This window comes from Setaria italica, chromosome V (genome assembly GCF_000263155.2).
Source record: "Setaria italica strain Yugu1 chromosome V, Setaria_italica_v2.0, whole genome shotgun sequence".
Taxonomy (NCBI): Eukaryota; Viridiplantae; Streptophyta; class Magnoliopsida; order Poales; family Poaceae; genus Setaria; species Setaria italica.
The window spans coordinates 46566431-46582533 of NC_028454.1; the positions used below are offsets into that span (position 1 = coordinate 46566431).

General features: G+C 43.9%; 1 protein-coding gene across 1 annotated transcript; it reads left to right on the top strand.

The window, feature by feature from the left end:
* The first annotated feature begins 1431 nt into the window (after nt 1-1431).
* LOC101757204 (protein CLT1, chloroplastic) lies at nt 1432-7545 on the top strand. Its single transcript, XM_004971252.2, has 10 exons — nt 1432-1862; nt 2923-3068; nt 3394-3431; nt 3518-3633; nt 4336-4435; nt 4525-4560; nt 4677-4727; nt 4813-4933; nt 5339-5464; nt 6742-7545. The coding sequence occupies exons 1-10, from the start codon at nt 1432-1434 to the stop codon at nt 6909-6911; spliced, it is 1335 nt and encodes a 444-aa protein (XP_004971309.1). The 3' UTR covers nt 6912-7545.
* The last annotated feature ends 8558 nt before the right edge of the window (nt 7546-16103 follow it).

The following is a 16103-nucleotide window of genomic DNA, read 5'->3' on the forward strand; positions in this document are numbered from 1 at the left end:
GGGCCCCGGAGCGGCGGACACCGGCGGTGGTGGCCGCGGAATAGCGTGTGCCACTCACTGTCGACCAAAAAGTTGTGCGCGGTCCAGGTGCTTGGCCGTTGTCTCCAACAGATCAATAGTGTGCATCCTCGCTGGAGACCTGACTCAATTCATCCCTGATTTCTTCAGAGACCTTGGCTCGATACATTCTGGTAACCGCCAAGTTTCTGATTTTTGTGGGACGCGAGACGGCGAGAGATTCGTTTGTGGAGTACAGTTGCGGCCACCAAGGCACGCAATGATGAGCTAGCCCACGCACCGGGTCTACAGAGTGTAGAAAGCCTCGCATCAAAAAGCTTTTCTACCTACCATACTACTAGGGATAATAGATTGAAATGGGAACGGGTACTTGCATGCAGGCCCATCTCATTGCTCGGAAATTGCTATTGCGTTGCTACCAAGCGCAAATAGGTAATGGTTTCACAAGGTATGGTTGGTTTCACGCGTGGTTTGTCTGTGATGTTAGGGGTTTTTTTTCTCTTATTTTTGAACCCGTGTCCAAGTCTAACCTCTCATTTAGATTGCGTCCTCCTTTATACTTATACTGGCTCCTCTACTTAGCTCGTTAGATAAAAAAAGAGGCACCTTGTATGTTTACCTAGTCTTGGTTTGAGTTCACTACGATTCGGCGCTTCGAGTCGACGGTTTCACAAAAGCCAAAACTTATGGAACTAACAAGTGTGAGTAGAGCCACTCGATGCTTAGAAGAAACAAAGAAATAGAGTTGGAAATGTATTAAACAATGGAGTATATGCACATTAGGTAACCTATCGAACCACTACTTTATTCTTTGGTGGTGAATCTTGTTATGTCAATGTTTTATGGCACATGGCAATAGCACCACGACGCGATGATATAAACCGCAATGAGAATATAGCTAGTCATACACGATAAAACATATAATACGCTGGTAAAATTATGACTCAAATTATTATTATTAATTGAATCATGATTTGACATCAGGCATAGTACCTGTAGACACAAATATAAGCACGTGTGTAAGTGTGATGCGCTAAGCACTGTATTTTTTGTCCGAGTCATCACCTTCGCTGTCTCACGTGGCCACGTGGGAAATAAAAAAAAGGCCAAGGACCTGTGCGCAAATACCCAGAACTGCCAAAATTGAAACGCTACAAACTTTCCCCTCCAATAAGCTCGCGTGTCCCCGCCGCCCCGGTCCCTCGAGGCTCGAGCCACCGAAAACCAAAAAGTAAACGAGCACCATCCCAACGGAAACGCAAGCAGAGGCGAAGCAGAACAGCGCAGAACAGCGCGACCGCGAATCTTCCTCTCCTCCCTCCCTCCGCCGAGCAAGCAGCAATCTAAGAAACCAGCAGCAATCGGGCCACTCCGCCGAGCAAGCAGGCGGCCGCCCCCAAATCTCGGTCGTCGATGGCGCCGCCGTCCCCTATCACGTGCCGCCCCTCCGCGGCGCGGCACCCACTGCTGCTCCGCGCCCCCGCGCCGCGCGTCGATGGAGCGGCGGCGCTCGGGCTGGGGCGGGGGCTGCCGAGGAGGGAGCCTCTGGTCGCGGCGCGGGCGCACGTGCGGGGGATCGAGGCGGCGGAGCCGTGGTGGTGGTCGTCGTCGTCGGCGCGGGTATGGATGAACTCACGGAGCTGCAGGAGAGAGGAGGCGGCGAGGTGCGCGGCGGCGGGGCAGGTCGCGGGGAGTACTGGCGTGGGGAGGGGTGCCGGGATGGAGGTGATCCTCGCCGCCGCCGCGGTCGTCGCCATGGGCACGGGGAACCGCGTCCTCTACAAGCTCGCGCTCGTGCCGCTCCGGGAGTACCCCTTCTTCCTGGCGCAGTTCGCCACGTTCGGGTGCGTGCGTTACTCTTCTCTTCTCGCTCGATTTGCTCCCGCATTGATCGATCGTAGATAGATGATCCGTGTTGCTGCTGCTTGCTGCTGTGCCCGATCGGGATCATCGGATCGAGCAGAGTTGCCTGGACTCTGAAGTTTGAATAGTAGAGATTCCTCTCCATCAAGCCGTGCTCTGTCGTCATTCGTGAGTCATTTCTGGTTGGGACTTGGGGTCCCACGTGCCTGGTGGAAATGGAATAAGTAACTGGGCGAGATTTTTTGGTTGTTGCTATATCTGGATGCCATGCAAATTGCCGTGTTTTGTTTTTTTCCTGGTGCCTGACTAAGCTCATGAGCTGGCCTCCTGTGCTGTTTTTAGCATGTCAGTAGTGGCAAGCAACGAATTAAAAAATGGTCTAGGTAAATAGCAACATTGCCAACTAACCATGCAAGTGTTTGTTATACTCTGGGAAAAAATGTGATACAGCAGTGAGTAGTATTACATGCATCATTGGACAGCGTCATGCTTGCAGAGAGCACGACACATATATAAATATAAAATGGATAATGGCTTTATTAATTTATGACATGCGGAAATTTTGGTTTATGCCTTTATTTATTAAGTTTTAGCACACTTGACCGCATGAGTGAACTTCTGTAATGCCGTTTGACATTTCTCACGTTTTGTAGTCTGCATCTACATAATATTGTTTTTATTAGTCATGAGATACTATATACAATCATGCAACAATAATCCTATTTCAAGTATAATCCCTTACCATATTTAATATGTTTAACCTTGTCAACCATAGTGCATGCCAGTACTTGATGGTTTTGAGGTTGCTCCTCAGCAATTAGATTCTATTGGAACAAAGGCACTATGGTATCAAAGAAAAGAACATCAGATCAATTATTGTCTTGCTTTACTGTATAGTTCACCATCATACATTTTACTTGTACCTTTTTTAGCAAGACTATACACTGCAGAAATTAATTTGAAATTATCCTTTCCGTGAAACTATGTTTCAACTATTTCTTGGTCTCTGATAACATGCTTTGAATCTTCTAATTTTGACAGATATGTAGTTATCTATTTCTCGATCCTGTATCTTCGGTATCAAGCGGGCATTGTCAACGATGAGATGCTGTCTCTACCGCAAAAACCTTTTCTAGCTGTAGGGCTCTTAGAGGCTTTTGGAGCAGCAGCAGGGATGGCGGCTGGAGGTAAATTTCTCAAGCTGGATTCAGCTTCCTTTTGTGGTCAAATAATGACTAAATCACTGAAGTAACACCCATCTACCAGTTAGTTACAATGAACTTGATGCTGCTATAGATTTTCTAATAACATATGGTTCTCATGAGCATAAATGGCTAGGAAAATTGTTGTAGTCACTTATAGGTTCACAGTTTCACACATTCGGGTGTACTTCTATACTGATGCTTATGAGTTTGGTTTTCTAGTTCATTCATAAAGTTAAGTGTACTTGCCATGTACTATATAAATCTTGTCCTCACAGTTATATTTGTCTTTTTTTTGTTGTTGGAGTAGCTGTTCTTTCTGGGGCTTCAATACCAATACTGTCACAGGTTATGAGCACTATCAGTATTATATTGCTATCTTGGTTTAATCAAATCTAAGCACATGTCTATAATTTCTTTATTACTTTCTGCAGAGCTATCTTGTCTGGCAGCTTCTTCTATCTGCTATTTTCTTGAAGAGGCGCTATAGAATCAACGAGATAACTGGATGCTTTCTAGTGGCTGTTGGTGTCATAATAACTGTAGCAAGGTAAGTAATCTCATGATGAGCTCATATAGGTCTTTAAGCATCCAGTGAAGCTGCTGAGTATATTTTCACGGTTATATTCCATGAAGTTAAATCCAGAAGATAAGAAACTTGAGTAAATGATTTTTTCATTACTCTGGAATGTTTGCGATATTGTTTTTATGTTCCAGAAATCCGCAATGTGTCACAAATAATGCAGCGGGTATTCATGTACAGCAGTCTTGGGGCTGGGGCATGTGTGTTACAGTACAAAATATTTCATTAATTGCTAGTTTTCTATGTTAGAAAAAAATGCTCGAGATGCAATTGAGAAAATTGCACATGGTATTAAGAAAAATTTTCACCCAAATTTCCTGAGCATGGAGGATCTGATACTATGTTTCAGCACAGGGTCATCTTTGGGATATATTAACACTTCTTTGCTGTTCATTGTAATAGGGTTATAGACGATATCATTGGGGGCTAAGGAATTGTCGTATGGCTTACATTGTTTAAGCATATGATCATTTTGGAATATTCAACCTTAATTTGTTTGTCACTGCAATAATGCGAGAGAATAGCATTTCGAATCAACGAACTGTTTAGCAGCTGTATGACCAAACTGTGTCAAGTTATAATGTCAAACTGGAAGTCTTGCTTTTATTCAGATATCTGTTGCCTTCACGTGAATAAGATTTAACATGAATCTTACTTTGGTATGTGCAGTGGATCTGTTACTGGTGCTTCACTTAAAAGTACTGGAATTGTATGGCCACTGCTAATGATAATATCGTTCTTTCTCCAAGCTGCTGATACAGTATTGAAGGTAGCAAGTCTATTTTAATCAATCAGTTACCTAACTACTGCGCTCTAACTACCAATTTCATCTGATACAACTAAATTCTATTGTTGCAGGAAATAATATTTATAGATGCTTCTAAGAAATTGAAGGTAATGATTTCCTCCCATTAATTACCATGATATGTAGAGCTTTCATAAGTCATTCATGATATGATTCTTCTGTTTTGGACCCTTTTCTTATTCCAATACTCTTCTTCTGTTTCTAGTGTGGCTCAGTTGATCTTTTTGTTGTGAATTCATATGGCTCTGCTTATCAAGTAAGAACACGATCCTATTGAGTAATACTTTGGATGCCATATATAGCAGCTATCCATAATATTTAGTATAAAATTACCATTTCAGGCTCTTTTTATGTGTCTCCTGCTGCCTTTCCTGTCAAAGTTATGGGGAGTTCCATTCCATCTGCTACCAGCATACATTAAAGATGGTGCAGCCTGTTTCTTAAATACGGGATCAATATCTGGTATTGCTAATTTTCCTAGTTCCTTTTGTTTCTTAATATTTTTGTTAGTAAGCTAAATCAGATCATCATCTCTCTTAAAATTGAACTAACCACTGATGATTGTTACCACTTACCATTCACATTCAGTTTCTCAATTTTCCACCCATTCTATCAGTGCTAAACTAGTCTCACCTGTTTTTTTGAATTGAACTTTTTAAGCATGGTTTGAATTCATAGTTTTTGTTACAATGGCTTAAAGAATGTATTCACAGTAGCAATGTTCAGTAAGATAATTCTTCACTAGCATGCTGTGCTTAGCAATTATGACACGTTTTGAATTTCCACATTAGCATGGAATTGTTTTTTTAATAAGAGGAGCATGCTGAGCAAGCATCTTACTTCTTGTTAAACCTCTGTACTGTGCAGGTTGTGAGGGGGCGCCGCTACTACCACTACTATTTGTGTTGGTTAACATGGGATACAATATATCATTACTACACCTAATAAAGATCTCCTCAGCAGTTGTATCTTCCTTGGCTTCTACATTCTCAGGTTTTTATTCTTTCTTGTGCGCAGCATCTCATTTACTTGCACCAGTGAATAGCACATCAAAGTTTTGAAGTTTCGGTTTCATTTTCACTTCGCCATGTCTCAATTTTATGGTAAAGTGCAGCTCTGAACATTTTGAAGAAGGGGCACTGCTGTCATACCACTGGCTAAAACACTTAACTAAAATACCACCGAGCTTGTCATTGACACCGATCACACAGGACAGCATTAGTATATCCACCATAGTTGGAGTGTTGGACTGATTTAAAACTGTTCTCAACAGTTTATCAAATATTGTCAAACCTTTATGTTGTGAAACCTTTTGTTTCAACTTTCAACCATACACAAGCTGATACTTGCCAAGTCCCAACTCAATTGACAAATCATTGGTTTCGTGAGATTAGACAATAAGGTACTTGCCTTTCTTTTGTGGGAAAAGAAAAACTAGGTGCAGTGCTTATGTGCTTTTGCAAGAAATGGTGTGTAATTGCTATGCGGAATCTTCTAAGATAGCAAGATGGGTCATAATCACTATCTTAATGCAACACCTCTCAGGGTACGATCGAAGAATCAGAATTTTAAATAAAATAACTAAGCAACTTAGCTGCAATTTCATAAATTATACCGGTTGTTATAAGGCACAGTCGTGCTGACATATTTCCCCCTGCTATTCTGGTCCACTTTATCAATTATAAGTTTATAACTAGAAGGACAACGATATGGATGTTAGGATTTCATATTTCAGTTTTTCCTGCACCACTGTTTTGCATCTTTCTAGCTTTTGCAAATATAGAGAGGTTGGTTGGAGGAGCCCCACCATGAGGATGGTGCAAACCGCATCATCACATACCCTTTGCCAAAATTATGAGTTAATGAGAACATAGTAGCATATATAGGAGGCTCACAAGCATACATGGTGCATGTGTCAGCCTTTTTTTAATTCTTTGTGCTCGTTTAGCAGATGACTACCATACAGACTAACCTTGCCAACAAATTTCAGGCCTGCTTTCTATTCCTATCAAATAGTTTGAGTCTCTATCATTGCTGGGTGTTTCCTGTCCATGCTGGCAGCAGCCCAGCAGTCGTGGTTGAGTTATATCATCTAGGAACAAAGTGAAAAGTTTTTGAGCCTTTGAAAACTCATAAGCTGACCTTGAGCAGAACCAACATTGCTTTTATAATTGCGCTTGCTGCTATCATGTAGACATGTACAAAGAAGACGCTCAGTAAGTTATAGCATGCCATATGAACTGATCAGGAATGATGGTTTTCTCGTGCAGTTCCGCTGTCCATCTATGCATTTACCCTACCACTGCCGTATATCGGTGTGGCATCAACTCTGCCACCCGGCTTTGTTGCGGGTGCAGCAGTACTCACCGCTGGCTTACTACTGTACAGCCTCCCACAGGCACAACATTCCGGAAATTCTTTCCACAACAAGAATGACTAGTTGGCATTCTTTTCTTCATTAGTTCACCACCCTTTACTCGAAGATGGTGCATCACCTGGGCTTGAAAGGTAGAACAGAAGTTCTCCTGAGGGCCTCCTGGGTGTCGTATGTTGTATGATACATATCATATATATACCCACCAATAAATGCAAGGAAATGGCATACGGATATACAGGGAATAATGAATAGAGTCTGAGAGGAGTAAGTACCTGGCCGTCGGACATTGTTATTACTGAGTGAAGGTTGGAGATGGGTAAGCACAGTGGTGAGACGGGAAGAGAACCAGGGAGAAGAGCAAGAGCATCATCACCACAGGGACGAAGAGAAGGAACAGCGGCGGTGGCGAAAGCGATGGCAGAACCAATGGCAGCCACAAAAGGATCACTGTCGCCGCAAGCAACACCATCAGTGCTCTCTTGTTCATCGTCGTCACCGCCCTGTGTTGTGATGAAACTAAACTTCTGCCTCCTCCAATGGCCAGCCGGCTCCGGTCTTTCTTTAGGCTTTCATGTTTTGTTGTGAGGAAGCTGTTGTATGTGTTGGAAAATGTTGTACTAATCCAATGGATCTGGGGAGTTGGCAAGTTATATATATGGCCAGCTTGAAGCAGCAGGTCAGATGGGGTGTTTTGGTATGTGTGTTTGTGTGACTCGGCATATTTGATTGTTTTCTGCTTCTAGTTCCAGTAGAGAGACTGCACTCACTGGTTGGGGGACCCTTTCTGGGAGGTCGAGGAATGGCTTGGTCCCCCAGGGCTTCCATGCCCATGCGGGATCAGGGGAGGGCCCTCGGAGGGCTACCTGCTGCCGGCGGATTTGCAAAACCGGCGGTAGTCTGGTTCCAAATTAGTGTTTTCTGTATGATGTGTTAGTACTACCACAGTGTTGAAATAAGCGGCTTGATATTTCTTTTTATAGCAACTGGTAAGAGTTTTGCCGGGCATGTATTGATAGAGAAGAAGGCTTAGATATCTTGTCCATGCAACCCATTTCTGGCTTAACATCTTGGCTGAGGTGCATTAGTATTGTTTACTTGTTTAGTGCTAGTGTGGAGCAGTAATTACTGGGAGCTGTGTTTAATCCTTCCATTTGAGGAGCCAAGAGGAGGCTCATCTCCCCATCCAGCCCTGCGCGAGACCGCAAGCAAAAAAGGGACAGAGAGAGTGGGGCGTTTCAGAGCGTGCAACCCAATTTTGCGGCACCACACATGGGCTGCGCCCGCGCGGCACCAATGGCGCCGCACCGTCCAGTACCAGGCCCCTCCTGTCACTGTCAGTCAACCGGAGATGAGTTCATGATCACCCATCGAATGGTATGCTGGTACCATGGCCCCGGATCAAACTCCAGCCATAACATCTGTGATTAATTATCCCGGCACGCTTTGTTGATGGGAATGTTTCAGGTAGGGGCACGACTGCTAATCCAGCTGACTGTACTCCTAAGTATCACAGCAACAGCACAGGTGACTGTACTTTGGCTAGCTGCTCTCTCCAAGTGCAGCGCACCAAGACTGTGTGACAGCCAAGCCAACTTATTAGCCAACCACATCCACTTCACCTCGTACAAGGTTACCTAACAAAGCATGTACTTGCATGGTAGGTGTACTCCGCGCGACCAAATACAAATCCTCAGATCCAGGCGGATATTAGGAACGGAGCTCATGTTTCATGACGAGGTTTGCGTTTGCCCCTCATTCGTCATGGATCAGCGGACCAGCCTGTTGCTCATGCTAGCCGCCGGTACAGCGTACGAGGTAGAGGACGCCGGCGCAGGCAAGTTGGGCGACCCGGGCGAGAGAAAGAAAAGCCCCGCGACACGTCCCACAAAGACAAAGCAGCGGTAATTTGGCAACAGATCCGTGTCGGTACCGTGGCTTTGGCGACGCGCGCGGCAGGGGCCCGGCCGGCCACCCACCCGGCCCCGGGCCATCAGCCATCCCCTCCGCCGCGCTCGGGGTGACGAGGCAGTGTGCTCGCGATTAAGCCGACCAGTGCGCTTTGCCGACATGCGCGCGCATGGGAATGGGATTGCCTCAGCCTCAGGCCGCAAGATGATCGAGTTTGGATATCCAAAAGTGAATTATTACATGCTATATCTTTTTAATGACATGGTGGGTAAATATTTGCCTCATAATTTTAGAAAAGCTGGTGGGGGTGTAGATTGCTGGATCATGACAATGTGAGAGGTTAGATTGTAGAGTATAGAGGGAAAAAAAATGCTTCACCTTTGGATTCTAAATGCCACAATCCATAATCCAAAGCTGAAACAAAAGGCCCATTGCTCAACACAAGGACGTGAAGAGGGATTTCGTGGCAGGAGATCTCGATCGATCGCATTATGCACAATTTCCACCAAGCCCAATATTTTTTTTTTGGCGAGCACCGAAAATGCTGATCCTGATCTAAAGTACTCTTAGCTTTATTCTGCGTTAGCTCTAGCTGCTATACGTCGCAAATCAGGCTTGATTTCGATGTCGCAACCTACGGCAGATCTATACGGATATATGCATGCGCTCATGCATCTTGTATGCCTCCAAGGCTCATCATATCGACGATCCCTGTGATCAACCACTCCAAGATACGATTGTGCACGAGTGGGTGAAGCGCAAGATTTGCACTAGAGCTGGTCTCCTCTTGTTAATTTGTTGCTGCAAAAGAAAGGATCTCCGCTCCTATATTCTTTGCCTTACAAAAGATACGGAAATCTCCAAGTCGCTTACTACTTTCTTTAACCTACACCCTAACCATGTCTCTGAACCTGCAAATTTCAGTGACGCGAGAAATTTTCAGTGATGCGCGCGATAATGGTAGTTAGTGGCAGTGCGTGCGTGCCCGTTATTTTGATATGAGCATTACTAATTTTCAATCGCCTAGAAAACTCTTTTATGAGCATTGCTAAATTTCAATATAATCGCCTTTTCTTTCAACCACCTAAACTAGAATCATTATGCACCTTATATCCAGGGGAGAAAAAGGATCGACGACTGAAAAGTAATAAATTTTCAGCCACTTGAAATCGATCAGACATCACCTTTTATATGCGTGTCCCAATATTCATAAATAAGGACGAGGGTCTGTTCTTTCTTTTATTTGAATAGTAGAGTCTTCTTATTCAGAAATGTTTATTGGCATATAAAAAATACTACCTCCATCCTTAAATATATGATGTTTTGTCCTAAAATGAACTAACTTGTCCTAAACGTCATATATATTTAAGGACGGAGGGAGTATTTTCTTCTTCGCGTTATCTCCAATACAAAATGGGATATATCGGCAGATACGATCTGTAATAATATATGTACCCCTCATTATGTGCATATAATACATGGGCGTTTTCTTATACCTCTTTAAAAAAGGGTTACAGATGCTGTGTTCTGTATGTGAAAAATCTTTATTCAAGACAGGAGTCGGTAAGAAGCACATTATGTAAAGGTAGCTGACATGCTCTAGATCCACATCACACATTATTTCCCCCTGAATCTGAATTCTTCACCGCACGCTCCCTCCACGCCACATGGTCACTTTAGGATCAATGCAAAGACCTACAGAGGAATGAAGGAGAACACATGAGCTGCATATAGATCCACAGACACCACTCCATGACTCAATGCATGAATATGTGATTTTAGAGGTTTTACAAGCATATGTGATGGTGGAGAAGACAAAAGAGAATGCCTAGCCAGGTACTTAGCTAGGATCGGTAGGATCGGTCGATCGGACTCTAGAAATTAACCTTTAAATTACTTGAGCTTTACCTAGTTGGGTTACCGGCGACGAGCAGCTGGGGAGAAAGCAAGGGCGAAGAGGAGAAGCAGCATGAGCACCGGGATCCAGATGAAGAGTGCCGGCGGAGAAGGCGGCAGCGCCGGCAGAAGAAGAGGGTACCAAAGAAGGACGGTGACTAGCGCAAGCAGCAGCAGCACCGCCGCCGTGTCCATCATCTCCGGCTGAATTGAATGGCTAGCTGTGTGGCCGGCGTCCGGCCACTCTCGGCGAGCTAGCTATAAATATACACAAGTCCACTGAAGAGCTAGCGAGCATACCTGGCTAGCAGGATACTTATATCATGTGGAAAAGGCCAAGATTTTTTGCTAATAAGATCATGGTACATGCAACTAGGCCACCCACGCACCATGTCATATTTGGGATGACATTAGTTAATGACGAGTTGATTGGATAGGATTTAACGGAATCAGCCGTACTGATGTAGTAGCGTATGAAAATCATTTGACATCTGATTCATGGACTATTATCTTAAGTGTAGAATGTTGGATTTAGACCCATGTGTGGTCCAATCTGAAAAATTCCAAAGCGTGCACAACCTTTAGTCCTATATTGCTAATTCAAGGAGAGGCTGCCTTGCTTAAATATGGGGGTCTCTTCTCTATGCAAAATAGGTGTGTATGAGAGAGAAGAAGACCGTTGCTACACGCTCGCGTGTATTTTCGCATGAAAAATCGCGTGACTAGTGACTGTCATTCGAATGGGCAGTTTGTACTGCTTGATGAGGGGAATTGATGCGCTATAAGGCATGTAACACCAGGAGACGTCCTGGTTGACGCTATCACACGCTCTCCTCCCCATTCGCGCACTCCATTTTTGCTGTGCTGAACTTCTTGCTGCTGCGCCTCATCGACCTTTGAGTTCGGCGTGCACCAGACCTGAAGGAAAGCGGGATCTCCGAAACCACTGCCGCGAGACTCCTGCACGGGGCGGCAATCAGGTTTTTGGGCAGCGACTACTCGCGACCACTTGGTGATTCTGCAACATCTACTTCAACACGTTCGACTACGTTCTGCCCGGAATCATTGAGTAATTTCCATGCGCAATCCTGTTCTAGCCAGTATATTGCCTGTTTACATGTGTTATATGCTTACATCATTTTTTATCTATGTGTTTTTCCTCCAAATAAAATCTGGATGTATTTTAGACACATATTTACAACATACAATACCGACGATCAGATGGGGCAATCAAACAGAGGTCTGCTTGTTCAAAATTTAAAGTGCAGGCAAAAAAATATTGTGAGCACAGGTTTACGCAGTGGTTGATGATAAACTGGCCCTCTGGATTTGTCACGCAGCTAGCATGGCATCTACGTACTACATCGGTATATGCCAGCGTCTCAGAAGTTGTCTTATGCATGATTTTTTATGATAAGGAGAGCGAGAGGTGGAAGAAAGAAATGCGTTGCTTTTATAAGCTCAAATTTAGTATTATGAAACTACTTCCGCACCTTGTATGAGTTGTTACTATTCATTTGCTTGGTCCACAAATTAGGCCGCTATCACATCCTCAAATAGAGCCTATTGTAGGGTTATCTCTTAAAGCCATGCATTTCAAGATTAAGTGTCACTTTACGAGCACTATGTATTCATCCTAAATTTCAAGTAATCTTGCCTCTCCGCTCTCTTATATACTTTCAAAATTTCCATACCTGCCAAGGGCGCCCTTGTACTTGGTGTCATGCACCCTCCATTGCCAGCTCGCTGGAAACATTCGTTACCCCTGGTGAATTCCTCAAGAAAAAAAAGAGAGAGTGAGTTCCAAGCAGCAAATAATGTACCCGGTTCATCGAGGGGCATGGATTGAGAGACCTAGTAAAATTTGTAATCCGAATCTAGCACCGGAGTTCATCACCATCGTGTTTGCTATTTAATTGGTCACTTGGCTATAAATCCATGTCTATCATCTACTCCCTCCATTCCAAATTACTATTTATTTTGATTTTTCTAGAAACATAGAACCTATATATATCTAGATACGTAGCAAAAACTATATACTAAAAAAATCAAAACAAATAGTAATTTGGGCCATACTCCACATTATGCCTGTATACATGTAACTACTTGGGCCAAAAGTAGCAAGTAGTGGCTGCATCATGCATGCGTGGAGCTTAATTTAGTTTGGATTTGCATCCAGATTCATGTCACCTGGTGTGTGTTAGTCTCCAGTGCCAGCTGATTACACTCGGGATGGATCGGGAGGTGCAAGTTGGTGTGGTTAAAGTAGGCAGGCATCGATCCATGCGGCGCATAAAGCAACAGAGAAATGCTGGGAAATCTGTGGCATGCAAGGCATGTAGCAGTGTACTTTAGTTTAACCCCTGGCCGGCCGGGTGCAATGTACCTAACTAGCCTTCTGGGTTTAAGCTAAGGCGCCACTAAACCGTCTGATCTGGTACATCTTTTATCTGGCTAGGGTTAGGGTTAGCCTCCCCATGTGTCCCTTTGCGACGGTACGGCCTTATTCCCTCTGTGGCTTGTTTGCGCAATTTCTAGTGTGTGTCCCTGATTGGAGCTAGCTGGTTCCACATGGAGGAGATCTAAGCAAAATCTAGGGCCAAATGATGCTTTCAGAGGAAGGGTCTGATCTGATCAATCAAACAACAAAATGGGCCGTGGAGGAGTGCCGCCGGGCGCCCATATGATGCATCGCCTAGCCCAACTTGGTTGGACCTAGGCCGCGCAAGCAGGCCCAAAGATCATCACCGCCTGCCCATCTTCAACCCTCGTCTACCAAATGAGAGATGGCATAGATGAGAAAGGAAAGGAGAAAATCAACTCTCTCTCTCCAAAAAAAAAACAAAGACAAACAACATCAATAGAGAAGAAAAAGATCCATGCAAAGTCGTCGTGGCAGTATCATTCAAGAGAAGAGAGGTTCACTGCACCAAAGCTGCGATTCCGTCTATACATCTCCATTTGGCAAGTTGCATCGGTTTGCTGGACTTGACTCCCCAATCCGGACCGCTGAATCAAATAATTCAACAACTCAATGATTATTTTGCAGAATCATCTAGAACAAAGACTGGCAGATTCTGCATCTACCATATTTTATCATGGCAAGATCGATCTTTCTTTTTTCGTACAAGGGGGAGAGGAGTAAATGCATGCATGCTTGAAATAAATCGACAGCAAGTTGGAGTAAGAGATTTCAAGATAAATCGATCGCAACGCAAGTTGCAGTTGCAAGACATCGAGTGGGCCGGCCGTCGCCCATTCAAGGACCAATGGGCAGAAAAAGCGGTCATGTCTGTGCAATTGTGCATGGCTTTGCATTTGCTACCCCTTGGTTCTGTAGGACTGCTTCCATCGTCTAGCCAGGTTCGTTGCACTTGCACCCTCTAAACGGCTAATATATAAAGCAATGCAAGCAAGTGGCGCCCGGCCTTGGTGTCTCGTCGTCGGCAGTACTCACTGGTCTAGGTCAGGGGTGGTGCAACCAATGCAAGAAACAACAACAAGAGCACGACTGTCTGCACCTTGCTTACTCTGAGCACTCAGCAACTTGGCATCCCCCTTTATTTCTAGCTCGGTCCTTTGCTTATCTTCTCTTTAATTAGTTTTGGTGAATGGGAACTGTGCATTGAACCATCGATTTATTTGGTGTACACGTAATGATTTGGTATTTGAGAAAAAACGTTTCAATTCGTTTATGCAGGTCATTTTCAGGGGAGCATATTGGCTGCGATTTTAGTCCATGTTGCTGCATGAGGACACAAGAGAGACCATTTATTCGGCGAGCAAAGCACTAGAGATCGTCGCTTTTGATATATTCATCAAGAATGAGCAGAGAAACAATAATAGACTATACTTTTGAATTATCCATGCTCTATATATACTCGTTTCCCTATTTTTTGTGTTCAGCTTTTAAGCTGAGGATGATGTAAGAACTTGGCTGTGTGCAGTCGCAAAGGCCGGAACTATTTCCTTTATCTAAAAACCATCGGCTGATCGATCAGACTGTGGCTAGCTACTCTTTCTGTCCCAACATAATAAGCATTGAACCAATGGTTGATCGGAAACACTGGTAGCCACTTGCAACAGTGAAAATTTAAGTTTTCTAGTGTTAATGCAATGTCAAGTTTATTTTTATTATATCATCAGAGATTGTTAGGTATGATATACTGCATATGCAGTCTTTTAGAGCGAATGACTATATATAACAATTTCTCCCATCAGTTTTTATTTGTGGGTGGCCAATGGTTTGTAGTAGTTTCGTCTATAAACTACTAGCTAAATATTACACGAAGTGGGTTAATTTGTGGGCAATGGTATTTTTAATTGGTGTTTTATTAGTACTATTGGGAAATGTACAAGTTATGCACTAGAAAAAACTATTGGATACTCGAGATAAACATGAAGAGTATAGTACTCTAGTTAGTATTAAATTTGACTTTCACCTGTAAATAATTGTAGATAAAAAGAATAAAACTCTTATAGTGATGAGTAAAAGAAATACATAAGCTACTTCCGCAAAAATGCATGAAACATCCGAGACATGCAAACTTATCCCAATCGAGGAGGTGCGAGGCTTATCTGTAAACGAGAACTTGGATTATTCTAGTACTGTGTCCCAATCAAATGTATCTGCTTGCACATCGATATACAGGTCAGAGACACGTATACTACCTTAATTAGATCGGTAGGCAACAAGGCTACTGGTGGTTAAAAAAGTAGTTATCGAAAAAATCACACACATACCATAATGACATTATTACATTGGTCTAGTATTACTCACTGATGGGCAGTCGGCCTTTAATTTTCCATCTCTTTGAACTCATCCTCAGATGGTTAGCCTGATCGATATCTATCCAAGCTTCAGTAGCAACTAGTAAGAGTGAAGAAGAGGAATGCTGTTCATGCATAGTGCTAGCTAGCTACTTCAAAATCACCTAATTCCTGCTGATTTGATCCATATTCACATTATGTTTTCTTCTACAATCTCTAGCTGAACACATGGAAGAGAAACCAACATATCATACAGAAAGTCCAGGCAGGATGCTGCATCAATCTCTTCTGCCATTGTAGCACACTAGCACTGCAAGTCGTTGCTGGCCGGCGCCGCCGCCTACTCTGCCGAGTTGATTGTATTGACCATTGATGAGCCGATCCATCACTGCATGAAATGGTCAGACGACGATCCATAAGCGTCGTGGCTGGGGAAGAAAGCAAGGGAGAGCAGCGAGAGCAGCAGGACGACGGGGACGATCAGCAGCAGCGACGGCGGCGGCGGCAGGGGAGGAAGCATCAGCGGAAGCAGCAGAAGCACCACGGCCGCTGTCGCGACGAGCAGCACCACCATGCTTCCTTCCATGGCTGGCTGGTTATTAGAAGAGTAAAAACCTAGCTAACTGACCTGCATACACAAGATACAACTACAAGCGTGATGTACTGATCGATGTGTGTGCA